Genomic DNA, 26,422 nt, shown 5'->3' on the forward strand with positions numbered 1-26,422 from the left:
CCATTCACAACGTTAACACATGCTAGCTGCTCAACAGTTAAACATATTTGGCTGTTTTAAAGGCAGACAAAAAAAAGCTGATTGTTCAAAATGTTCTCTGTCTACACCTAGCCCCACCACCTACTATACTAATAATTCATGGCATAGAAGCTCTCAAGCAGCTTTAGCACCACTTGTGATCAGTTGTGATTTGTGGAGAGTAATAAACAAATAGTTTTTTCTTTGTACACTACCTTACACATTGCATGCCCAGAGAACTAAATTACAAAAAGATATATACGCTGGAATAAAATTAAGTGTATGTTCTAACATGTCAAAAGCTAAGAAAATGTCAAAGTTAAGGCTCTCTGAAATATCCTCCCTCACTCATACCCTTATGCACAGGTATTTCAAAGGGCTCCAAACAATTGTATATGGCACCATAAATATGCATAAGGGCATAAAAGGAAATGGAGAAGTTAAAAGTAGTTTTAAACTATAAATTTTCTTGCTATTACAAGTTAAATAAAAACAACAGTCCTTTAACCACTTGCTTTCCATGTTGAATCTATAGGCTACTTCTTTCAAGGACTGCCGTTTATAGACTGCAACCTTGACACAGTGTATGTTAGTGATTCTCACAACTACTGTACCGCTTTCAGGTAGTTTCCAGACTACTGTACCGATTTCAGGAGGCTGATTTGTCTTCCTGTTTTTGACTTGTGAGCCTTGTCTGAAGCCAGTGCCCTGCATAGCAGGGCTGAAGCCCGAGCCCCATTACCCGGGGCTGAAGCATGTAACTTAGCCTTGCGGAGCCCCCTGTGGTGTGAGGCCCTGGGCAACTGACCTGCTTCCCACCCCCTAATGCAGGCCCCGCATTTGCAACCCCTCTAAACCCATACCCTGACCCCTCCGGGAGTCACAACCCCCAGGCTGAGAAACACTGATCCAGAGGAGTTGAGTACCCCCTGGAAGACCTCGGTGCACCCCCGCTTGAGAACCACTGCTGTATGCGGTGCTGTCACGAAGGCCCATGTATAGTGTCACTATGCGTTTCCAGGGTGGGGACATGCCCGGTCTACTTTTCAGCCCCTGAAACGGGGCTTTCACTCCGGTTTTCGTTGGCTCACAGCGGCTGAACGCTCCGGACTGGGCTGCTATTTCTAGGGCTTGAAAGGCTGTAATTCCCACCCCACCCCCCAGCAGCAACTCTCTCCAGCAGCAGTGCCAAGGGAAAAAAGAAAAAAACAGAGGCGCTGCAGCCTGGCTTTCCCTCGCTGAATCCCCCACCCTACCTTCGCCCTCGCGGCACCTTCCCCACCACGCCTCCCCCCGGCCCGGCTCCGGCGGGCAATGGCCAGCGCCACCCGCCCCATGATGGCCTCCCCGCTTGCCCGCCGCCTCCCCAGCAGGCTCGGACCCCAAACAGACTCGTCCTTCCCCCCGCCCCCCAGGAGGGAGAGAAACGCGACTCGTACCTAGCTGCTCCCGGGGCACCTCGGAGCTCTCCTCGCTCATCGTGGCCCTGGCGGGGGGCGGCGGCGGCGGCGCTGCGGGCGAAACTCTTTCGCTCCCTCGTCCCAATCCCCGCGCCAGCAAAACGGGGCCGGGCGGGCGGGCGCGCGCGGCTGGTTTGGGGGGGGACGGGACAAGTGGCGGCGCTGGAAGGGCTCAAGGGGTTACTGCTCCATGGCTCCGCCCGGCTCCGGTGCCGGGGTCTCTCCAGGGGCGGGTCACCCGCGGCTCCAGCGCGCAGCCCCCGCGGCTCCTTCCTTCTCCGCTCCCCTGCAGTCTCCTCCTCCGCCGCCTCCTCCTTCCCCTCCCCGCCCGGCGGGCAGCGACGGGCCCCGCGGCGCCAGCGGAAGGCGTGGGCGGAGGTGGAAATTCCTCGCTCCCGGCCGGTCCCGCGCAGCCCCGGGGAGGGCTCTACGCCGCCGCCCGAGCCCGAGCCCGAGCCCGAGCCGCTCGCCTCCCCTCGCGAGAGCGGTCCGCGGCCGGGAAGCCGCCGCCGCCGCCGCCGCCGCCGCCACACACCCGCCCGGGGGCCCGGGCAGCGCCGCGCGCGCGCCTGCCCGCCCGCCGCCAAGAGCATCTCCTTCAGGGAGACATGTTGGCAGCCCTGCCCGCCGCCGGGAGAGTTTCTAGGCACACGCCATGCGCAGAGGGAGAGAGAGGACAAATTAGGGGCATTAAGCAGCCCCTCCTTGCTTTCGCCGGAGCCACAGAACCTGCCGGGAGAGAGAAAGAGAGAGGCCCAGGGGGCCATCTGCTGGTTGGGATTGGAGGGGTTCCTGTTTCCCAGCCTCCTTCCTCTCTTCCAGACAGTTGAGGCGGGGGGGCTGTTGCGGGACAGGGACCACTCGGATGACACAACCACATGCCTTGCAGGGGTCCCGGACACTTGGGGGGCGGAAGACCGCCTCACGAGAGATCTAATTGTGAAGCAGTTTGAGTTCTGAAAGTCTCTCCCGCCTCTGAAAAATGATTTTGCAAAGGGGTGTTGCAATCAGACATGTCCCATATTGCTTATACACAGTGTCACGCTCCTAGACGGATCATGTGGCTTGCATATTTCTTTAATCAAATGTGGGTGCTTTTCACTCTAGTCATCAGTTTCCTATCCTGACGACTTTGGGCGAATCACTCATGCCTCTCTTTCCCCTAATCTATCTTGCCTATTTGAACCCTAAACTCTCTGGAGCCTGGGCTGTCTCTTACTATGTGTTTGTACAGCACCTAGTATGCCAGGGTTACAATCCAGATTAGGCTCTCTATCACAACACAAATCATAAAAGTGATAATTTGGAGTAATAATACCCACCATCATAACTTGCACCTTAGAATCATAGAATATAAGGGTTGGAAGGGACCCCAGAAGGTCATCTAGTCCAACCCCCTGCTCGAAGCAGGACCAAATCCCAGTTAAATAGAATCACAGAATATAAGGGTTGGAAGGGACCCCAGAAGGACCTTGGCACTGGCAGCCTCAGCAGAGAGGCCACAGAATTGAATGTATAAGGAGAGGGAACTCTCTCCACTACTGCTGGTATCTCCCTCTGGGAACACAGGCCTAAGGTGGGACAACTAGCTCCATTGCTGTCCTTGCTGTATCTGATTGTGGATCAAACTCACCAGTTATCTGGGCTGTCAAGTCAGGACCTTTCAGGATATCACCTTTTACTTAATTCACAAACAGAATTAAAAGATTTTGTATTAATTGCACTTTTGTATTAATGACACTTTTTCATATTCAGTAATCACTATTTGGCCTTATTTGCACTAGCAGTTTTCTTAACCAGTAATCCCTATGGGAAACATTGCAACAATGCTAGCACCAGAAGTGTAAGCATTCATTTTTACTACTGTATCATCTAATCTTGATCCCAGTCCTGCAACTGATTCCACATGGGAGAACCCATTTGCGCACATTAAGTCAGTGAAGTTCTGTGTGGGAGCAGGAATCTGCTCCTGCAGACCCAGTTGCAGGACTGGGACCTCTGATAGAAGTATTACCCATGAGTAAAAAGAGTAATGAAATTGCTTTTGCTCATGTACTCTCTGGATTTGTATTCCAGGAACTTGGCTTTTGTTTGTTTCTTTAAGGTTTATATGATAGAGTGACTGTGACCATGAAGTCAGTTTTTCTCGTCTGCTGCCTGGGAAAGTGATTGCCAAACCTGGATCAGTTTAAACCTTTAAATGGATTGGATAACCTTTGATCCAAAGCTCATCTATCTCTTTCTCATTCCCATACCTTATCTCTCTTTTTAGGGAAGGTCAGTTGGTTTTGCACCTGTTCTGAAGATAAAGAAGGGATGTCATTATTGGGGGTTGTTTCCCAGTCTCAGAGAGAAGGAAAAGCAAAAGTTTTCCAGTTTGTAGTAGACAGAAAGGAATCAAACATCCCTCCTTTCCTAGTACTAAATAGATAACATCTTAATATATTTTTCTCTTTACACATTTATGTTGAGAATTTTGCAAGTGCATACCAATCAAATTACAAAAATATAGCCCTTGAATAACCTAATTATACATATAATTGTGTATACATATGAAAACAAGGACAAATTATTATATGGGGTGGGAGGGAAGAGGTAAAACAGCAATGGGAATACTGTAACACTTTTAGAGTAGCTTCTAGTGGAGGCCTGTAATTTCATTGAAAGGATCATTTTCACTGCAGCAGGATCCTGATTGGCTGTCCCACATCCTGAAGGGGTGGATTAATACATAAAGCTCATATTTCAAACACTCTGAAAGTAAGTGACAGGTTTTGGAGATCAAAGTTATTTATGTCTAATGAGAAAAACAAATTCATTCCACAAGAGCAACAGCAGCATAATTCCAAGCAGCATATGTTTAACAATAAAACACAGCAAACATGGATTACTTGCATGCCTTGGTCTTTAGGAGAAACAGAACTTGCCATTTGAAATAGTGAGTATTGGTTAATCTGTGACCACCCATTTCCTCACCCCTACAACACCCACCAGTTATTCAAATAATTTTTGAGGTAGCCATACCACAAAACAAATATGCTCACTAGCATAATTGATGAAATTAGATATATATATCTCTCTCGGAAAAATAGCCAATGCAAATCTGTAAAGCAAAAGTAAACTAGAAGGACATCTATCAATAGCAAATGAGGAAAACATATGAAGAAAATATAAAGCAAATAAATTTCATTTATCATCCCCCACTCATTCCAATTTTACTTATTAGACATGCATTTCGTATGGTTTCTGAATAATATACTTAGATCTATTGTACTCCATGCATGTTAGAGTGAGCGTGCATATGCAGCACCAGGATACATAGGTACCATTAAGCAGAAGAATGAAAAAGAATTAAAATTTCTGAAACTATGAAGGCCATAAGGGATCATTAGATCATCTAGTCTGACCACCTATATAATATAGGCCACATAATTTCACCCATTTACTCTTGTATTGAGCCCAATAACCTACATTTGACTAAAGCATATCTTTCAGAAGCAATAGTGCCTGTGTAACACCAACAGGCCTTGGTCATCAGCGGGTGGGATTGAACCTGGGACCTCTGGAGCTTAGTGCATGAGCCTCTACAGCTTGAGCTAAAAGCCATCCGGCTCTTAGCTGAGGTTGTACAGCAGACTCATTAATCTCTCTCTCTAGTGGTCTCAGTGCCACTAGATGGGACAGGAACACCACACCCAGGAGATGTGCGGGATACACCTGCGGCCTTACACACATTATGCACGGTGCATATCACTGTCAGCCCGGCTGCTGGAAGCATGGCAAGGCTGAGCAGCCCCCCAGGGGGAACCCCTGGTACAGGAGCCGGCTTCAAGGCAGCAGTGAGGAGGAGCAGCACTGGCCGCCCCACTGCTCACTCAGGTTTGGCCCCACAGTCTGCCATGATGGAGGGACCATGGGGCCAAATCTCAGCAGCACTGTAAACCCTGGGCACCATGTCGCAATGTCACTCAGTTTTGGACCTGCCAACTCACCCCACACACCTCTGAATCATGCCAGAGCCAGATGTGAGTGAGCAGTGCGCTGGTCAGTGCTGCTCCTCTCTGTTGCTGCTGTGGGGCTGGCTCTTACACCACGGATTCCCCTGGGGCTTACCTAGCCCCACCGTGCTTCCAGTAGCCCGAGTCCCCTCTGCTCTGCCTGTAAGACTCCCTCAGCAACAGCCTCAAGGCCTGCTACAAGTACAGACAATGAGGTGAATGCCTGCATGGGGAGTCAGTGGGGAGAGGGTCAGAAGACAGCCCTGGAGGAGGGGGTGGACATGAGGGGGGTCAGTTGAGCATCCCATGTGCACTATTTTGGGGGGCATCCATATACAGAAAGGCAGTTAGTCTTGATTTAAAGGTTTCAAGAAATGGAGAATGTACCATGTATTTTGAGAGAACACTTTCACTTACTGAGCAACAGAATTAGACAGGTTTTGAATCAGTGACCATCTGCACGCAGAGCATGATGCTTTCCAGTGCTCCCCTCAGCCACAGTCCAATTTCTGTGTGAAGACCTATTCATTATTATTTGTATTTGCTGTATATTTAGCATGTCCACAGAACAGGAAAGAGGTTAACTTTCCCTTCACCCTTCTGTAAAAGCCTTGTAACAATTGAGAAATGCTGCAGTGATTCCTGCCTGTAAGACAGAGAAGAACAGACTGGATAATTGCATTTTGACTTGCTGAGAGGAAAATGTGGCCTTGTGGATTTTGACAGTGGATAAAAAAAGGAAGCGATTTTTCATTAACTAAGCTTTTTAAGGAAGAATAGCATCCCCCACCCACTAGCAAAGAAGACGACCTCGTCTATGAAGTCACTTTAAAAGTCTTCTAAAGGGATAATTGATTTGCCTGTCATTTAATAGGCTACAGTGGATATTTATTATATATATATATATTAAAAGACTACTTCACTTATTGTAGTTTCTGACACAATGATAACTGCCAGGGAGAGCAGTGGGCTGGATCATGTGTGACTTAGATTGCTGAACAGAGCACAGCAGCTTGCACAGCTTATATGTACTGATAATAACAGAGCAGGAAGGACCCAGGAACTTCAGAGGGCTTTTGATCAGAGAGATGATTGACACAAAGAGAGGAAATCAGTGTAGTCAATCCAGAACCACAGCACTAGTACGTAAGATTAAAAATTCTTCACATAAAGTAGGCTGTCAGGAATTTGACTTGGTTTCTCGGAGGTTATTCTGTCTAGCCACACCAATAGGATTTCACATTCTGTATTTACATACACTACATTTCGTTTCAGTGTTCACATTTTCCATACCTTTCTGTTGCCCCTGGTCTGAGCACCATCTAATCTGAATTCTCCCTCCTGATGAAAATGAAGTCAGTGCAATGTGAGAAAGCCGATTGCTGCAGAGGCACACGTGGATCGGACAGAAACTTCTCTTAGAGGAGAGCCTATTGATAGAGATTCTCTAGGTTTTAGTCAGGAGGAGAGGATGGAAGAGGATAAAGTGTGGGCCAGATCAGATGAGAAACATTAACATAAGGGATCAGACACATCAGAAAAGGGAAGTCAAACAAACAGTGACAAGTTTTTAAATGCTTGTACACAAATGCTAGAAGTCTAAATAGTAAGATGGGTGAACTAGAGTGCCTCGTGTTAAAGGAGGATATTGATATAATAGGCATCACAGAAACCTGGTGGAGTGAGGACAATCAATGGGACACAATCATTCCGGGGTACAAAATATATCGGAAGGACAGAACAGGTCATGCGGGGGTGGGGGCGGGGTAGGGAGTGGCACTATATGTGTAAGAAAATGTAGAATCAAATGAAATAAAACTCTTAAATGAATCCACATTTTCCATAGAATCTCTATGGATAGTAATTCCATGCTCTAATAAGAATAAAACAGTAGGGATCTATTATCAACCACCTGACCAGGACAGTGATAGTGATGATGAAATGCTAAGGGAGATTAGAGAGGCGAACAAATTAAAGAACTCAATAATAGTTGGGGATTTCCATTATCCCCATACTGACTGGGTATGTCACCTCAGGATGAAATGCAGAGACAAAATTTCTTGATACTTTATATGACTGTTTCTTGGAGCAGCTGGTACAGGAACCCACAAGGGGAGAGGCAACTCTCTGTCTACTCCTGAGTGGAGCACAGGATCTGGTGGAAGTCAAATCCTAGTGAGGTAAATAGAAAGGAGCTAAACACTGCCAAATTAAATGTAAAAATGTAATAAGAAAAGCCAAAAAGGAGTTTGAAAAACAGCTAGCCAAAAACTCAAAAGGTAATAACAAAATGTTTTTAAGTACATCAGAAGCAGGAAGCCTGCTAAACAACCAGTGGGGCCCCTGGATGATCGAGATACAAAAGGAGCGCTTAAAGACGATAAAGTCATCGCGGAGAAACTAAATGAATTCTTTGCTTCAGTCCTCACAGCTGAGGATGTTAGGGAGATTCCCAAACCTGAGCCGTCTTTTATAGGTGACAAATCTGAGGAATTGTCACAGATTGAAGTGTCACTAGAGGAGGTTTTGGAATTAATTGAGAAACTTAACAGTAACAAGTCACCGGGACGAGATGACATTCACCCAAGAGTTCTGAAAGAACTCAAATGTGAAATTGCAGAACTATTAACTATGGTTTGTAACCTGTCCTTTAATCAGCTACTGTATCCAATGACTGGAAGATAGCTAATGTAAAGCTAATATTTGAGAAGGGCTCTAGAGATGATCCTGGCAATTACAGACCGGTAAGTCTAACGTCAGTACCGGGCAAATTAGTTGAAACAATAATAAAGAATAAAATTGTCAGACACATAGAAAAACATAAATTGTTGCGCAAAAGTCAGCATGGTTTCTGTATAGGGAGATCATGTCTTACTAATCTATTAGAGGTCTTTGAGGGGGTCAATAAACATGTGGACAAGGGGGATCCAGTGGACGTAGTGTACTTAGATTTCCAGAAAGCCTTTGACAAGGTCCCTCACGTAAAGGCTCTTATGTAAATTAAGTTGTCACGCGAAAAGAGGGAAGATCCTTTCATGGATTGAGAACTGGTTAAAAGACAGGGAACAAACAGTAGGAATAAATGGTAAATTTTCAGAATGGAGAGGGGTAACTAGTGGTCTTCCGGAAGGGCCAGTCTTAGGACCAATCCTATTCAACTTACTCATAAATGATCTGGAGAAAGGGGTAAACAGTGAGGTGGCAAAGTTTGCAGATGATACTAAACTGCTCAAGACAGTTAAGACCAAAGCAGACTGTGAAGAACTTCAAAAAGATCTCACAAAACTAAGTGATTGGGCAACAAAATGGCAAATGAAATTTAATGTGGACAAATGTAAAGTAATGCACATTGGAAAAAATAACCGCAACTATACATGCAATATGATGGGGGCTAATTTAGCTACAACTAATCAGGAGAAAGATCTTGGAGTCATCGTGGATAGCTCTCTGAAGACATCCACACAGTGTGCAGCGGCAGTCAAAAAAACAAACGGGATGTTAGGGATCATTAAAAAAGGGATAGAGAATAAGATGGAGAATATCTTATTGCCCTTATATAAATCCATGGAACACCCACATCTTGAATACTGCATACAGATGTGGTCCCCTCATCTCAAAAAAGATATACTGGCATTAGAAAAGGTTCAGAAAAGGGCAACTAAAATGATTACAGGTTTGGAACGGGTCCCAGATGAGGAGAGATTAAAGAGGCTAGGATTTTTCAGCTTGGAAAAGAGGAGACTAAGGGGGGATATGATAGAGGTATATAAAATCATGAGTGGTGTGGAGAAAGTGAATATGGAAAAGTTATTTACTTGTTCCCATAATATAAGAACTAGGGGCCACCAAATGAAATTAATGGGCAGCAGGTTTAAAACAAATAAAAGGAAGTTCTTCTTCACTCAGCGCACAGTCAACCTGAGGAACTCCTTGCCTGAGGAGGTTGTGAAGGCTACGACGATAACAGGGTTTAAGAGAGAACTGGATAAATTCATGGAGGTTAAGTCCCTTAATGGCTATTAGCCAGGATGGGTAAGGAATGGTGTCCCTAGCCTCTGTTTGTCAGAGTGTGGAGATGGATGGCAGGCGAGAGATCACTTGATCATTACCTGTTAGGTTCACTCCCTCTGGGTCACCTGGCATTGGCCCCTGTTGGTAGACAGGATACTGGGCTGGATGGACCTTTGGTCTGACCCAGTATGGCCATTCTTATGTTCTTATGACAAACCACTGTGATCTACCACAGATATTTTATGTCATAGGATAGAGTTCCATAATCTTAACTGTGTCCTACATAGCAACATCTTTACACTACTGTGTCGCAATATTTGCACTGAAGCATCTTGATGTTGTGCTGAGAAGTGACAATGCAATGTCAAGAGTTTGATGCCTCTCCCACTGGATTCAGTGGGAGTTGGATTGACCTTCAAGTTACATTGTCAAGTTAACAGGTGGCAAAGCACCATCATGATGTAGAAAATCATGTGAATTTGAAACACTTATCCTGCAAAGCTAACTTACAGTTATGGGACAGACCCATAAACATCAGATTGTCCCAAGAATATCAGCATGGATGGCAACCCTCGCTGAATGTAATATTTCTGAGAATAGAGCCATAGGGCCAAATTCTTCCCCCATAATCACCAGTGCAACCACATGGATATTGTTTACTATAATGGATTTAAATGGGTTTAGTCAACGACAAAATTTGGCCTACAATATTCATCAGTCAGACTTGTCCAACTCAGGAAAAATTTCTTTTCTATCATTGGAGTTTTGGAAATGAAAACATCCAAAAAGATGGCAACACCCACCTGTGCAGAGCTCAGTGAAATATTACATTCAAATCACTTATGTGCTTCCAAATATATCCAAGTTCAGAAGTTTGTGAAGTTTGTCAAACCACTTCGTTTCATCTCAGAATAAAAATAATCAGCATGACTTCTAATTTTGATCCCTCTCTGGCTTTTTTTTATTTTTACACAATTTATTTAGCTTAACTGCCTAGATTTGGTGTCACTATTAAACATAACATTTGGAGCCCACATTTTGCATTTGTTTAGAAATATTGTAAAGACCCCAGTGATTATGGATGATTTGCCACAAAACATAAGGCTGCAAGAGAACTGAAGACAAACAGCTAGTTTATTGCACAATAAATAAATATGTCTTAAATTGGTGAATGATGATGTGCCTGTTTTTTGTTTAACCCGTTACAACAATATTGATAAGGAAAATTGCATGCACTCAATCAATCACTGATTTGGCAAAGGAAACAAAACCCTTGCTAACAGACTGCTGCCCTTAGCTGTGAATGTGAGTCTTTTCAAACCCTTTCCTTTGGTTTCTGGATGCTCTTATGATTATTTTGTTACTATGTAAAAAGCCTATTTTGTCTTGATTTTAAATATGCTGAATATAAATACAGCAGCAGAGATGAATATTTTGATAAGGCATACTTTGAAGATAGCATTAAGAAAAGAATTACAAACAGCAGCTGATGCCTCATGAAAATCTTTTAAAAAGTCTATTCAGAAGAATTTCTGGCTATACCACTCTATTATTATATTGTTAATTTCCATATTTCAAGATCATTGTTTCTCAAGAACTCATCTGCTTCTGCTGCTTAGTTCTCACATGAAGGCATGATCCTTTGCATGTTCCATCACATTTGGTTACAATGTTATAATGTTTATGGCTTCAGTTTCGGGAATAGACAGCCAAAGATGACAAATTCTTAAACACAAAGTCCGGTTCTCCACCACCTTGTACCATGTATTGTCATCTACCACTGCATAAAGTACTGTACAAGTAACAGGCTATTCAAATCAGAATGGTAACATTTACACCCATTTTGCACAGATGTAAATGACAATGCAAGCTGCAGGGCAATGGAGAATCCGCTCCAAGAGCTACAAAGGGTGCTCAGTGGGAGTTGCAGCTGCCTGACCTATTTGTCATTTTAACTTAACTTCCCCCATTTTTCAGGTCTGTGAAGTTACCTCTCCTCTTCCACTGCAGACCTCCATTGTGTGAAATGCCTTAGCATGCATCTTTCTTTCTCTCCCATTGACTCTGATGAAAATGAAAAAACATGGTTTGATAGGGTTTCTATCAGTACTGTGAGATTAACTATCCCTCAGAACTGAGCTGTTGAAAAATACTCTGTCCGAATGATTTTTACTCTTTAAAATATCTGAAAAAAGTTTTCTTCAGATTTTTTTCATGGCTAGTGAAGAAGGAGGGGTGAGCCAGACGAGTGCAGAAAAGAACCATAATGCTCCTGACCCTCAGCCCAAATTTCAAACTGAAACCTGAGCCCCTTTCTAGGGTCTAAATATTTGGGTGAGTTCCTCTCTCTCCCGCTCTCTCGATCTGACTCCCATCCCAACAAGTCTCCTACCATAGCAAATATTTATCTTAGGGTCCTAGTAAGCATAGCAACTTCTGCTGATTAGTCTACTCTCTTTAAATCTCACAAAGTCCAAAGCTTTCCCAGGGCAATGAGTTCTGAGGAACCTTTGTCATAAATATAAAGGGAAGGCTAACCACCTTTAAATCCCTCCTGGCTAGAGGAAAAACCCTTTCACCTGTAAAGGGTTAAGAACCTAAAGATAACCTCGCTGGCACCTGACCAAAATGACCAATGAGGAGACAAGATACTTTCAAAGCTGGAGGGGGGGAAACAAAGGGTTCTCTCTGTTTGTGTGTGACTTTTGCCGGGACCAGAGCAGGAATGCAGGTCAGAATTCCTGTAAAGGGTTAATAAGCAATCTAGTTAGATATGCGTTAGAGTCTGTTTTGTTTAAATGGCTGATAAAATAAGTTGTGCTGAATGGAATGTATATTCCTGTTTTTGTGACTTTTTGTAACTTAAGGTTTTGTCTAGAGGGATTCTCTGTGTTTTGAATCTGATTACTCTGTAAGGTATTTACCATCCTGATTTTACAGAGGTGATTCTTTTACTTTTTCTTCAATTAAAATTCTTCTTTTAAGAACCTGATTGCTTTTTCATTGTTCTTAAGATCCAAGGGTTTGGGTCTGTGTTCACCTATGCAAATTGGTGAGGATTTTTATCAAGCCTTCCCCAGGAAAGGGGGTGTAGGGCTTGGGGGGGATTTTGGGGGGAAAGACATTTCCAACTGGGCTCTTTCCTGGTTATATTTGTTAAACGCTTGGTGGTGGCAGCAATAAAGTCCAGGGACAAAAGTAAAAATAGTTTGTACGTTGGGGAAGTTTTAACCTAAGCTGGTAAAAATAAGCATAGGGGGTTTTCATTCAGGTCCCCACATCTGTACCCTAGAGTTCAGAGTGGGGAAGGAACCTTGACAACCTCTAACCTGGGAAGTCATCAAACATACCACATGTCAACAATAGCCTAGTTAAGAGACTTCTCAGCTTGACTGACTTCCTTGACCCTCTATTACCAATGTGATATAGGGGAAAGAGAATTGGGAACGGGGGACAAAGGTCTGTTAGAATTTAGGGAGAGAGTGTTGGTGATAGGAATGGGAAAGAAGAGGAAGATCTGAGTAATTTTAGAGTAATTTTTGATAAAGTTCTGAAAATATTAGATTCTTATCTAAAGCTGGTTGCACCACGAGCCCTTTAAGTTTCACCCATCCTTAAGCAAGAAGGACTGCCTTGTGGTTAAGATACACCACAGGGTGTCAGAAGACTTGTCTCTCCCTAGCTCTGCCACAGGCTTCCCATATGACAGTGGGCAAGGTACTTCAACTCCCCCAGCTTCTCAGTTTTCTCATCTGAAGAATGGTAGTAACATTTGCTTACTAAACACAGGATACAAGTGGCTACACTCATTCATGTTTATATCGCACTCTGAGATTCTGGGGTGGAAGGTACTATAGAGGGACAAATGCCTTATAATTATGATAACAGGAGATATCACTGAGGCTCTGCATACGTACACACAGGGGTCCTTCCATGCAGACCTCACTGGAGCATTGCGGACCTAGTTATTATTTTAATAACACTCCAGTCCTGCAATGGTCCCAGCAATAGGAGGAGCCTTATGCTCATGCAGAGCCCCAGTGACACCTCCTGTCTTGCAGCATACCACTTGGTTGCCCCTCCAACTTCAATGGAGCTCTGTGGGGGCACAATGGTCCACCCAAACAAAACTCCGCAAAGGAATGAGGCCTCAGTTCTTTTTCGAGAAATGTCCCATGGGTACTCCACTCCTGGTGATGGTACATCCCTGCACCTTCACTCAGACAGTTTTGCAGCACTGCCTACCTCGTGCACCGTTTGTGCTTGAAGTATTGCACACGTGTCCCGGACTCCTCAATTCCTTCTCAACTCTCTCTGGGCTGAGACGGAGCTCAGCAGCCCTATTGAAAACCTTTAGTTTCAAACAGATACGTTTAGATATATTAGTGAGTTAACATAGATTATATAGGTTAGGTTTCAGTTATTAGCTTTATGTCCCTTGTTTTTTTAAAAAAAATATATCCTTGTTTTTATCCTGTAGTAAAGTTAGTATTAGGTTGCAAAAATGCCTGGCTCACCGGGTTTTAAAAGATGTACGATGTGCAGAGAGGCGATACCTGTATCAGACGGACACACTCAATGTCTTTGTTGTCTGGGGGGAATCTCACGTTCTCCAGAAATGTGCCATTTGTAGCAAACTGAAGGCTAGGGGAAGAAGGGACAGGGACCTGAGGCTTAAACTTATATTAATGGAGAATTCCTTGAGATCAGCCTCTGACCCAGGACAAGAACCCTCTTCCCAGCATGGGTCACCAGTTCCCTCACCACCAAAGTCCCCGAAAGCCAAAAGGCCAGCAAAAAAAATGTCCGTCTTCCTCATCTCAGAGAGTAGACCAGCAAAAAACAGTTGCCTACTAGATCGCTCTCATGACTGCTGGCCGCACCATGGCTCAGCACCTACGATACTCCGGCACCACCGGCACCCACCGCTCTGGTGCTGAAGCTAATGGCTCTAAGCTGCCTGCCTCCACCATGGCACTGTGGGTACCTCCAAGGGAGACAACATCGGCAACTGCTCTTATTTCAACGCTGCAGACTAATGCCTCTAGAGCCACGGTGCCGACACAAGCGACAACAGCACCGACTCAGCACACCGCACCACCGGCGCAATCGGCACCCTGCCCTGAGGCACCGATGCTCTCAGTACCACGCCATTTTCTGCACCACCAGGATTTGTCAGTCTCTTTGACCCCGGAGTCCCCTCTCATAGGCACCAGTGTCTCACCAAGGTCTCCCCTACCATCCCAGTTCTCCAGTGATGAAGATGAGGAGGTTGAAGAGGTATTCTCCCCTCAACGTTCTTCCCCGATCAGGACACCTATTGTTGCTGGACCATTACGATCACGGTCCACATATGCTCATGACATGCCACCTCGGTATGGCCATCCATGGATGTGACCACCCCTACCCTTTCCTGGTCACTGGCCATACTGGAGTCCCTGGGGGTCTTACAGAAGATACCATAACCGGTGCCCCAGACCACATAAGGAAGACGCCAGATCTCCGCCTACACTTTTGGAGACTGTAGCAGTGGACACATGGGAGGAACCCATGGCAGAGCAGGAAAAGGACACTGCTCCTGACACCTCGCCACCCAACAAAAATTCTTCCTCCTCATTGGACGAGGCTATTAGGCCTCCACCACCGACCACGGCAGATGACTTCACCCACTTCCAAGACTTGTTCAAAAGTGTAGCTAATGAGCTTATGATTGCTCTGGAGGAAGTGCTGGAAACTCAACAGGAGTTAACCGGTATCCTACAGACATCTTCCTCTTCCACGATAGCATTGCCAACCAATGGGGCTATCATGGAACCCACCAAGACAGTGTGGCAAACTCCAGCCACAATTCCACCAACTTGCAAAAGGGCAGACCTAAAATATTACATTTCCTCGAAGGGATCAGAATTTCTCTTCACACTCCCAGCACGCAGCTCACTGGTAGTGGAGACGGCGAACCAAAGGGGCAAACAGCAGCATTTTTGCTCCACCCTTTCAATAAAGAGAATAAGAGATTGGATGTTTTTGGCCTCAAAGAATACTCCTCATCCACACTTCAATTTAGACTCTCAAATTATTTGGCATTACTCACCAAATACGACCACAAGAACTATGGCAAATGTATGGACTTTATTAATGACATCCCTGAGGACAAGAGACTACAATTTAAATTTCTAAATTTTGAAGGACAGATAATCACACATACGGCTCTTCACACCACACTGGATGCAGCTGACACTGTGGCCAGAGTCACCATTATGGCTGTTGTCATGCAACGAGCCTTGTGGTTTAACTCCTCAACATTTCCACGGGAGATACAGAGTACAGGTGAAGATCTCCCATTCAACGGAGAAAAACTGTTCGTAGCCAAAACCAACAAGGTGCTGCACATGATGAAAGATTTGTGGGCCATGCTCTGGTCCCTTGGCTTCCATACACCTGCCACAAGAGGGAGACAATACAGGTATCAACCATATCAGTGACCTAGATACCCGACATACACACAGCAACACCAGTGGCCTACAGCAATGACAGAGACAGAAACCACAATGACGATGCCCTCCATCATCAGCGGCATCTCAACCTACTTTCTCTAATAAGCAAATTTGAAGGCTTGGTCAAGGGTCTGGAAGACCTCTCCCACATTCCAATGCTTACACCATCCACCCAGCTATTTGGAGACCATTTGCTCCCATTCTACCTGAACTGGGTGAGTATCACCATGGACAAATGGGCCCTGGAAGTCATCCAATCGGGTTATACCATTCCTTTTCTCTCTATACCCCCTCACCCGCTCCCGTCCCACTTCAGGGACCCCTCTCACAAACACTTATTATGTCAAGAGGTAGCTCATCTCCTCCAATGGGGGGCAGTGAAGCCTGCTTCTGTACCACACAGGGGGAAGGGGTTTTATTCCCACTACTTTTTAACACAAAAGAAAAATGGAGGATGGTGACCCTCAGCTGAACAAGTTTGTGAAAAAACAAAGATTCAAGATGGTCAACTTAACAACAACAATATCAGCACTGGAGCAGGGGGACTTGTTTTCAGCCCTCAACCTGCAGAATGCTTATTTTCATGTCACGATACACCCTGCACACAGGCGTTTCCTCAAATTTACTTTTGGCATGACCACTATCAGTACAAGGTACTACCTTTTGGCCTGTCAACAGCACTTCATGTTTTCTCCAAGATCCTTGCTGTGGTAACAGCACACCTGAGAAAACTGGGAATAATATTTCCTTACCTGGATGACGGTCTCTTGAAGTCACACACCCGTCTAGACGCCATTCGGTGTACCCAGACTACGATGGATTGTTTCCAGAATCTCAGTCTATAATTAAACATAAAAAATAAAAATAATAATAAAAAAAATCAACAATACAACCAACTCAACGGTTAGAATTCATCGGCGCTTACCCTTGTTTCCTTTGCAGCAAAGTCGTCACTTCCGCAAGACAGGTTCACATCATAAATGGACATATATCCACACTATCTAATGGTCCACAAGTCACAGCCCATGAATGCCTACAACTATTAGGCCACATGGCAGCATACACATTTGTGGCCAAACACACACACTTACACATGCGTTGCCTGCAAAGATGGCTAGCAACTCTGTACAGACCAAACAAACACAGAATAAACATATGATTAACAATGCCCCCCAAGGTCAAGGATCACTAACCTGGTGGACTCACCCACACAACCTGAGCTCCGGGATCCCATTCACACAAGACCCTGCATCACAGATGATCACAACAGATGCCTTCCTCATTGGGTGGGGAGCATACATGCAACATCTCACAATTCAGGGACTATGGTTCACAACCAAGACAAGTCTACATATAAACCTGCTGGAACTTCGTGCTGTCCGCAATGCCTCCCTCCACTTTCTGCCATTCATAAGAAACCAGAACATAACAGTAATGACAGATGACGTTGCTTGCATGTTTCACATAAACAGGCAAGGGGGAGCCCGATCACATTCGCTATGCGCCGAGGCTATCTGACTCTGGAATTGGTGTATCCAACACAATATCCATATCTCAGCTTCATAGCTACCTTGATTCCTGGAACACCACAGCAGATGAACTCAGCAGACATTTGCCCCATGACCACCAAAGGGAATAGAACCTGCAAGGCATTCCAAGGTATTCCAAAAGTGGGGTCACACACAGATCTATTTGAGACTGCCCGCAAGACCAAGTGTCTGAAATTCTGCTCCAGAGCAGGTCTGGGAAAGCAGTTCATGGGAGATGCGTTCCTGATCAGTTGGAACACAGACCTTTTCTATGCATTCTCACCAATACCATTGCTACCCAGAGTAATACAGAAAGTAAAGACCGACAAAGTCAGAGTCATCCTAATAGCTCCCACATGGCCAAGACAACCATGGTATCCGTACATAACACGGATGTCGGCATGTGCTCCAATCACACTCCCTCTCCACACATACCTACTGACACTACGGGAGGGTCAAATGCAACATCCGAACATAAAGATGCTACATCTCAAGGCATGACTTCTCTATGGTTCTCTAATGACGAGCTAACTTGTTCTGACCAGGTCCAGAGTGTGCTACTCCACAGAAGAAAACATTCTACACATAGAACCTACTTATATAAGTGGAAGAGATTTACAGCATGGTGCACTACCAGACAAACTAATGCAACATCTGTACCTCTTCCACTGATATTAGACTACCTCCTGGAACTAAAACAATCTGGCCTCTCCATTTGCTCAATAAAGGTACATCTAGCAGTTATCACTGCCTTTCACCAGAAGATAGACAACACTACAATCTTTGCCCTCCCAATCACCAAACGATTCCTCCGGGGCATTCAAACTCTGCCCAGATGTTAGACCACCCACACTGCCCTGGGAATTAAACTTAGTCTTAACAGCCCTGACTTGGAAATAGTTTGAACCTTTAGCAACCTGCTTTTTATTATACCTGTCCATGAAGGTGTCATTCCTGGTAGCGATCACATCAGCGAGACATGTGGGAGAAATTGGGGTGCTCATTGCAGATCCACCATATGCAATCTTTTCTAAGGATAAAGTCATATTACGTACCCATCCTAAATTCCTACCCAAAGTACACTCATCTTTCCATGTTAACCAACCTATACAGCTTCCAATTTTCTTTCCTACACCACACTAGAACTCGTTCGAAGCTACGATGCACACTCTGGACATTAAAAAAGCACTGGCTTTCCACTTGGACAGAATCAAGCCATGTAGTGTTTCACTAAAACTTTGTATCTATCGCTGAACACTCCAAAGGTACCTCCATAACCACACAGAGACTCTCTAAATGGATATCTGGATGCATTCACCTATGTTATCAATTACAAGGTGCACAACTGCCATCAGAAATCAGGATGCACTCTATTAGATCTATATCAATGTTCACAGCATTCCAAAGCCCTGGTCTACACGGGGGGGGGGGGGGGGAGGGGCGGAATCAATCTAAGTGTACGCAACTTCAGCTATGTGAATAACGTAGCTGAAGTTGATGTACTTAGATCGACGTACCATGGTGTCTTCATCACGGTGAGTCAACTGCTGCCACTCCCCTGTCGACTCTGCCTGTGCCTCCCGCAGCGCTGGAGTACAGGAGTCTACGGGAGAGTGCTCGGGGGGTCAATTTATCGTGTCTAGACTAGATGTGATAAATCGATCCCCGCTGGATTGATCGCTGCCTGCCAACCTGGTGGGTACTGAAGACATACCCTAAACAACATTCCCCTTTAGGCATATGCAAAGCCTCATCTGGGCCTCCGAACGTAACATTGCCAAACATTATGCAATCACAAAGGCCTAAAGTAAATACCCGGCTTGGCCTAGGCGTACTATCCACAGTAATCTTACCAACTCCAAAGCCCTTACCATCCTAAGATGGCACTGCTCTACAGTCAACTGCAGTGAAGCACCCACAGGCAGATGAAGATGAAGAGAAGGTTATTCACCTTGTGCAGTAACTGAGGTTCTTCGAGATGTCTCCCCCTATGGGTGTTCCACTACCCACCCCTCTCCCCTCTACTTCAGAGTTTGAAGGAAGCTCTGTGGTAGAGAAGGAACTGAGGAGTCTGGATCACATGTGCGACTCTTCAAGCGCCAACAGTGTGCAAGGCAGGCACCGCGTGTGCGCGACCCATATGGGCACTTCTGCAAAACTCTCCGAGAAAAGGTGCAGGGACACACCATCACCAGGAGTGGACCACCCACAGGGACACACATCTCAAAGAACCGCAGTTATTGCACAAGGTGAGTAACCTTCTCTTATCATTTCTAAAGCACCCAAAGTTGTTCTACATGTGTTACCGAACAGAGAGAGAGAGATGATCCCTCCCTGAGGAACTTAGAAACTAATTTTAGATGTAACTCAATGAGTGGAAGTAACAAACTGTAAGGAAAGCAACAGAATGAAAAGAGAAAAGGGTAACCGTAAAAAGAGCACACGATTACGTAGTTACTATTAGCAACATACCTTTGTCTTAGTGCATGGCAAGTTAAGCACATAAATCCCAGCACATTAATGTGAAACTTTCCCCCTCTTTTGTGGGTTTGCATCTTATTTCCTTCTTACAGCTGGAACCAAATTTATAAAATAATTTCATATCACATTATTGTGATGTAACAGGGATTTCAGTGTGCCAGTAAATTCCTATTTTCCAGCCTGTCTGCAGCTGGGTCCTGAATAACATCAGACAGTACAGCATAGCTAACTAACAATGATGAAGTTGAAATTACTCTAGTTATTTCAGATGCATAAATGTTACCAGTAAACTTTAGCAAATTATTTTTTTTAAAAATCACTACTTTTTACTAATTTTTGTTGTTTCATTTGCCAGCTTTCAGGTACAACACAAATAATGTGCAATTGCATTATCACCAAAAAAGTTTCTCTCGCACTAGTATAGTATTTCCAATAGTATGTATGCATATGTTGCTCATGCAGATTTTACCTCTTTGAAAGGCAGTCAAATTAGTCTTCCTTCAGAGCATAGATCCTACAGGCTGTAATTTCAAACCTCATTTTCAAATACTCAGTGGCAACAGATCATTAGTTTGGTGCAAAATGACACCATTGTACCAAGTGTTATAAGAGCTTGTAGGCCGGTGGTTTTCAACCTTTTTTCATTTGTGGACCCTTAAAAATTTAAAATGGAGGTGTACATCTTAGATCCCAGATTGAAAACCACTGTTCTAGGCAAAATCCTACTTTACCTAAAGGAGCTGCACTGGTTGTAGGGAGCATGAGCAGTACTGGACACATATCCTGTACAAAAAGTGCACTAGTCCTCTTTTGTCTCTTCTTTGCAGCTGTTCTAAATTATGCAATTGACAATCTTCAAAAGGGCATCTGCAGAACTGTTTGAAAAGCATTCTATCCCTGAAGGCTTACTGCAAAGACAAAAGTCCTTGAAGCCCTTTTTGCATATGATTGTACTCTTCCTAGTTATAGTGAAAGTGACCTACAGCTTATCCTTGACAAGTTCTCAGAGGTAACTAAACGGTTTGGACTCACCTAGAAAAAACTAGAATATTCTTCCAACATGCCCCCATCAACCATTACCACTGAGCCAAACATCACCATCTATGGTGCAAAACTAAAGAACATCAATCAATCACTCTACATATCTTGGCAGTATCATCTGAAGTAATGGTTCCCTGGATCAAGAAATATCACAGAGAACATGAAAGGAAAGCCAGGCTTTCAGGGGACTTCACCATAGGACATTCAACCAGCATACTATCAAACTGTCAACAAAACTTATGATACACAATGCAGCAATGATAGAATGCATTTTACATGAGAGTGAAATATGGACAGTTTACTACAGATATATCAAGCAACTAGAAAAATTTCACATATGCTGCCTTTCCTCTATTCAGAAGATTCACTGACAAGACAAAGGGTCAAACATTAACATCCCTGAAACAGGCAAAATAATCAGTATCAAAATCAAAATCAAAATCATACTGATATCAAAGCTCAACTTATATGGACAGGACTACTGAAGACTAGGGCTGTCAATTAATCATAGTTAACTAATGCAATTAACTCAAAAAATTAATCGTGATTAAAAAAAATTAATCACAATTAATCTCAGTTTTAAATCACACTGTTAAACAATGGAATACCAACTGAAATTTATTAAATATTGTTTGATGTTTTTCTACATTTTAATAAGCATCATCAGCATGGAATGGTAGCAGAAGCATGAAGGGGCATACAAATGATTAGCATATCTGGCACATAAATACCCTACCAGCTACAAAACCATAGAATATTAGGGTTGGAAGAGACCTCAGAAGGTCATCTAGTCCAATCCCCTGCTCAACACCAGTTAAATCATCCCAGCCAGGGCTTTGTCAAGCTGGGCCTTAAAAACCTCTGAGGATGGAGATTCCACCATCTCCCTAGGTAACCCATTCCAGTGCTAGGGAGGTGGTGAAGATTCCACCACCTCCCTAGGTAACGCATTCCTAGTGAAATAATGTTTCCTAATATCCAACCTAGACCTCCCCCACCATTACTCCTCGTTCTGTCGTCTGCCACCACTGAGAACAGCCTAGCTCCATCCCCTTTGGAACCCCCTTTCAGGTAGTTGAAGGCTGCTATCAAATCCCCCCTCACTCTTCTCCTCTGCAGACTAAATAACCCCAGTTCCCTCAGCCTCTCCTCGTAAGTCATGTGCCCCAGCCCCCTAATCATTTTTGTTTCCCTCCACTGGACTCCAATTTATCCACATCCTTTCTGTAGTAGGGAGCCCCAAACTGACACAATACTCCAGGTGTGGCCTTACCAGTGCCGAATAGAGGGGAATAATCACTTCCCTTGATCTGCTAGCAATACTCCTACTAATACAGCCCAATATGCCATTGACCTTCTTGGCAACAAGGGCACATTGCTGACCCATATCCAGCTTCTCATCACAGTAATCCCCAGGTCCTTTTCTGCAGAAATGCTACTTAGCCAGTCGGTCCCCATCCTGTAGTGGTGCATGGGATTCTTCCTTCCTAAGTGCAGGACTCTGCACTTGTTCTTGTTGAACTTCGTCATATTTCTTTTGGCCCAATCCTCCAATTTGTCTAGGTCACTCTGGACCCTATCCCTACCCTCCAGCATATCTACCTCTCCCCTCAGCTTAGTGTCATCTGCGAATCTGCTGAGGGTGCAATTCATCCCATCATCCAGATCATTAATGTTGAACAAAACCGGCCCCAGGACCGACCCCTGGGGCATTCCGCTTGTAAATAAAAAAGTGCCAGGCAAATGCCTGTTCTCACTTTCAGGTGACATTGTAAATAAGAAGTGGGCAGCATTATCTCCCGTAAATGTAAACAAACTTGTTTGTCTGAGCAGTTGGCTGAACAAGAAGTAGGACTGAGTGGACTTGTAGGCTCTAAAGTTTTACATTGTTTTGTTTTTGAGTGCAGTTATGTAACAAAAAAACCCTACATTTGTAAGTTGCACTTTCATGATAAAGAGATTGCACTACAGCACTTGTATGAGGTAAATTGAAAAATACTATTTCTTTTATCATTTTTACAGTGCAAATATTTGTAACAAAAATATAAAGCAGTGTACACTTTGTATTCTGTTGTAACTGAAATCAATATATTTGAAAATACAGAAGACATCCATAAATATTGAAATAAATGATATTTTATTATTGTTTACCAGTGTGATTAATCGTTATTAATTTTTTTAATTGCTTGACAGCCCTAGCAAAGACAGAATTATGAAAAAATCCTCTCTGGTGAGCTGAAACTCAGAGAGCCCAGGAAGAATGGTCAATGTAAACACTTCAAAAGACACTCTTAAACAAAATCTCAACTCATGCGGCATAATACTGATATCTTTGAAAACACAGCCAAGGACAGATCTGAATGGAGAACTATCAACAATAAAAGGTTGTAAACTTTGAGAAAGACATATGAAAAATGGAGAGAAAAAAGGGCCAAGTGTCATGCCAAGTCTTCAGTGGGGACCTACATATTCCTGATATGACATCTATTTGTGAACTTGCTCCTTGCAGATTGGACTATATAGCCACAAGAGAACACCAGACTGACAGCCATATTACTCCTTTGCTCAGGAGCAGCATGTGCATGTAACTAAAGCATGCTGCTCACTGCGGCATTTGTGGCCAGTTGGTTTGGAAAGTAGGAGAGATGCTGCCTTTTTACTTGCTTGGAAAGGAAGGAGAGGAAGTGCCCTCATCCTCTCCTCCCACAGTGGAGCAGAGTGCAAGGCAAGCCCTAGAATGCTCAGTCCTGCTGCACTGAAGTCAATGGGAATTTCACCACTGACTTCAGTTGGAGCAGGATCAAGCCCAGGGTTCCAAAGGAGTATTTTGCTAAGAACCCTACAGGAGGAAAACACTTCAAAGACAGACGCTCCAGTGCAAGGGCCAATATGAAATAAAGCCTTATTATTAGAGTTGATTTTAACATGTAATGAATAACTTATTCTATTCATGTTATGTTTTTTCTGTTTGTAAATTATCTACAAACAGATCAGAAAATGTTTGAATTTATTAAAAATTGTTCACAAATTTCTTCAGAAAATAATTGATGGATTGCAGACTGCAATGTGTGAATAAATAGTTGCAATTTACAATCTCCATTCCACTGTTTGTTCTTAGTTACATAAGTCATCCAATCAAAGAACAGAAACAATACCATATGACTTATGGATGTGACCACCATGTGGCAAATTTTGAATTGTGTGTTTGATTGTAATGTCCACAATTTGCACTGTGTTTGTCAGTTACATAGGTCACACGATAGTATTTCTGTTTCCTGAGAGGATGATTTATGTAACAAACCAACAAAATGTGAATTTTACAATCAAAAATTTTCTTTTAGTACTAGAGGCTCAAGTGTTCAAATGTTCACTGAAAACAAATATGAAAGGATTACTGCCCTGGATTCAAAATTCATTCATACATTTGATTGACTATTTTCAGAAAATGTTTTCCCCCAGTCACTCGGCAATCTTTATTGTCACTATAATGCACACAAGTTCTCAAAGCACAAGCACAACATCACCATATTATATTTTGTGTGACAGACCAAAGCACAGAGGTTCATTCATAAATAACTTTCTTTATCTTCATTTCAATGGAAAGACTCCGGTTAACATCAACTATCTTTAGTTAGGCCCTAAATGGTTAATGTACTGATCAGAACGGGTACTTAATTATCATCTTCCTTCCCTGTCTTATTGCACACATCTACTTGTCTTTCTCTTACAACTTCATTCTTCCTATTCTTTTCATTGTGTATTATAGGCTGCTGGTAGCAATCTTAGCTCTTCAACTGACAGCAAAATTATGAGGTGCTCAACCCACACGACGAAAATTCTCTTGCTCTGGTGCTAGTTCATTTGCATCATATTTTCAACATGTTAGCAGTTCTTTATTGATAGGAGACATTTACTCCACTTTCATCAGCAGGAGGTCAAAATGATTTTTTTTGACAATCTGTTAAATTCTGTACTTTGGAAAATTATGTTGGTTTCCAGTGTCAGATATCTGGATTGCCAGCTCAGTTAACACACAAAAAGATAGAAGAGTTGCTGCTAGCAAGGTGTGAAATGCAAATTGCAACAAACAGATATGCTTTTTGCCTTTATAGAAAGATCATTGCTAACCTCATTTTGTTTTTGCTGTGTGCTTTTAAGAAAACACTTCTGTACCATGATGTACACACAGAGACTTCAGAGATCATTTTCCTATGGTAAGAAGGCAATGCATCCAAGACAGTGCACACAGTACTGAGCAAGATAGGCTAGTTTTTGCTTCAGGCTTTGTCTTCTCTTAAAAAAAAAAAAGTGTGTGTTTTTACATTGTGATGCCTATCTCACTGTAAAAGCCTAGCGGTGACAAAGGCAGTGTTTACCTGATGTAGCTAATCAAGATCCACCCTGACTAGTTTCATCAAGGCAAATACTACTGGGTCTTGTCTCCACTAGGATTTTATACTGAGAGAGCACTGTCTCAGTGTAAAAATATACCCCTTTTGCAATAAAGACATAGCCACATTCACTTATCTGTATAGTATATCATACCTGCTATCAGGATAAATAACAGCTTCTTTATCACTAAAGATATAGACAAGTACTTGGTATACAGTACTAAGGCCGGAGAATATGAAGCCCTTCAGGAGCCTAGTAATGGGACACAGGATCTTTTTAGCTCAGTCTAGTTCCTGGAGTTAAAATCACCCTGAGGATGGAAGTGACCTAAAGTTCTCTCAGAAGCCCTGTATTAAGTGAATTGGGGGTTTACCAGAAACTCAGCTGAGGATCTGTCTACATTACAAGCATCACCACAACAACTGCTACCCCGGGGTGGTAGTCTCAGAAGAGAGGCCAAGAACTGAATGGAGACTGAGCTACTTTCTCAGCCTTAAAAATAGTCCCTGGAGGTCACAGTTGAGTCGTGCTGATCAGACAGTTTGGGGAAAGTTGGTATTGCTACTCTTGTACAGCGGATAAATAGAGGATCCTTAGTCTTCAGTCCTGTCCATCTGGTATTATTCATCAATAATAAATTTAAATAAATCCCCCAAAGCTTACAATAACCAAAGGCAGGGTAATGAGAATTAAAGCTGGAAATGTCCTTGGTCATCCTGCAGATATCTCCACACAGCAGGTATATTGTACAATATAGGCTACAATACTCAGGTTTAAAGGTTTAGGTTAAAAATGGAGGTTCGGGAGTTAATTCTGAATCCATGTCACCATGGTCAGGGCCCAAGAAGAGTGTGTCAGAACTGCTGGGCTCTGCAGAAAGATTATCAAAAGTTCAGAGGGTGGCAGGGTAGTTAGTGCACAGGACAGATGAAAGGCACAAGCCAAGTCAAAGGGGGCAGGCAGGATGCAGGGCAGTGAACACCTCTCTTTTCCTGACC

General features: G+C 43.6%; 1 protein-coding gene and 1 long non-coding RNA gene across 5 annotated transcripts in view; both read right to left on the bottom strand.

Moving 5' to 3' along the window:
* The window catches only part of CARMIL1 (capping protein regulator and myosin 1 linker 1), a 256,037-nt gene extending 254,135 nt beyond the window's left edge, over window positions 1-1,902 (bottom strand). For 2 of the 4 annotated variants that reach the window (XM_048840028.2, XM_048840029.2), the window contains exon 1: window positions 1,458-1,901. In XM_048840028.2, coding sequence (XP_048695985.2) covers window positions 1,458-1,497 — 40 coding nt within the window. In that variant the 5' untranslated portion in view covers window positions 1,498-1,901. Of the gene's footprint in view, window positions 1-1,457 lie in introns of all 4 variants that reach the window. The other 2 variants (XM_048840027.2, XM_048840030.2) reach the window with 2 other exon arrangements.
* A 13,715-nt stretch (window positions 1,903-15,617) lies between these two features.
* Window positions 15,618-26,422, bottom strand: part of LOC142070799 (uncharacterized) — a 50,903-nt gene continuing 40,098 nt past the window's right edge. Inside the window, exons 2-3 of the long non-coding RNA XR_012666729.1 lie at window positions 16,734-16,820; window positions 15,618-15,925 (exon numbers count right to left, since the gene is read on the bottom strand). This is a non-coding gene — a long non-coding RNA (uncharacterized LOC142070799). The remainder of the gene's footprint in view (window positions 15,926-16,733; window positions 16,821-26,422) is intronic.

Source organism: Caretta caretta, chromosome 2 (assembly GCF_965140235.1).
Source record: "Caretta caretta isolate rCarCar2 chromosome 2, rCarCar1.hap1, whole genome shotgun sequence".
In the NCBI taxonomy this organism is placed as follows: domain Eukaryota; kingdom Metazoa; phylum Chordata; order Testudines; family Cheloniidae; genus Caretta; species Caretta caretta.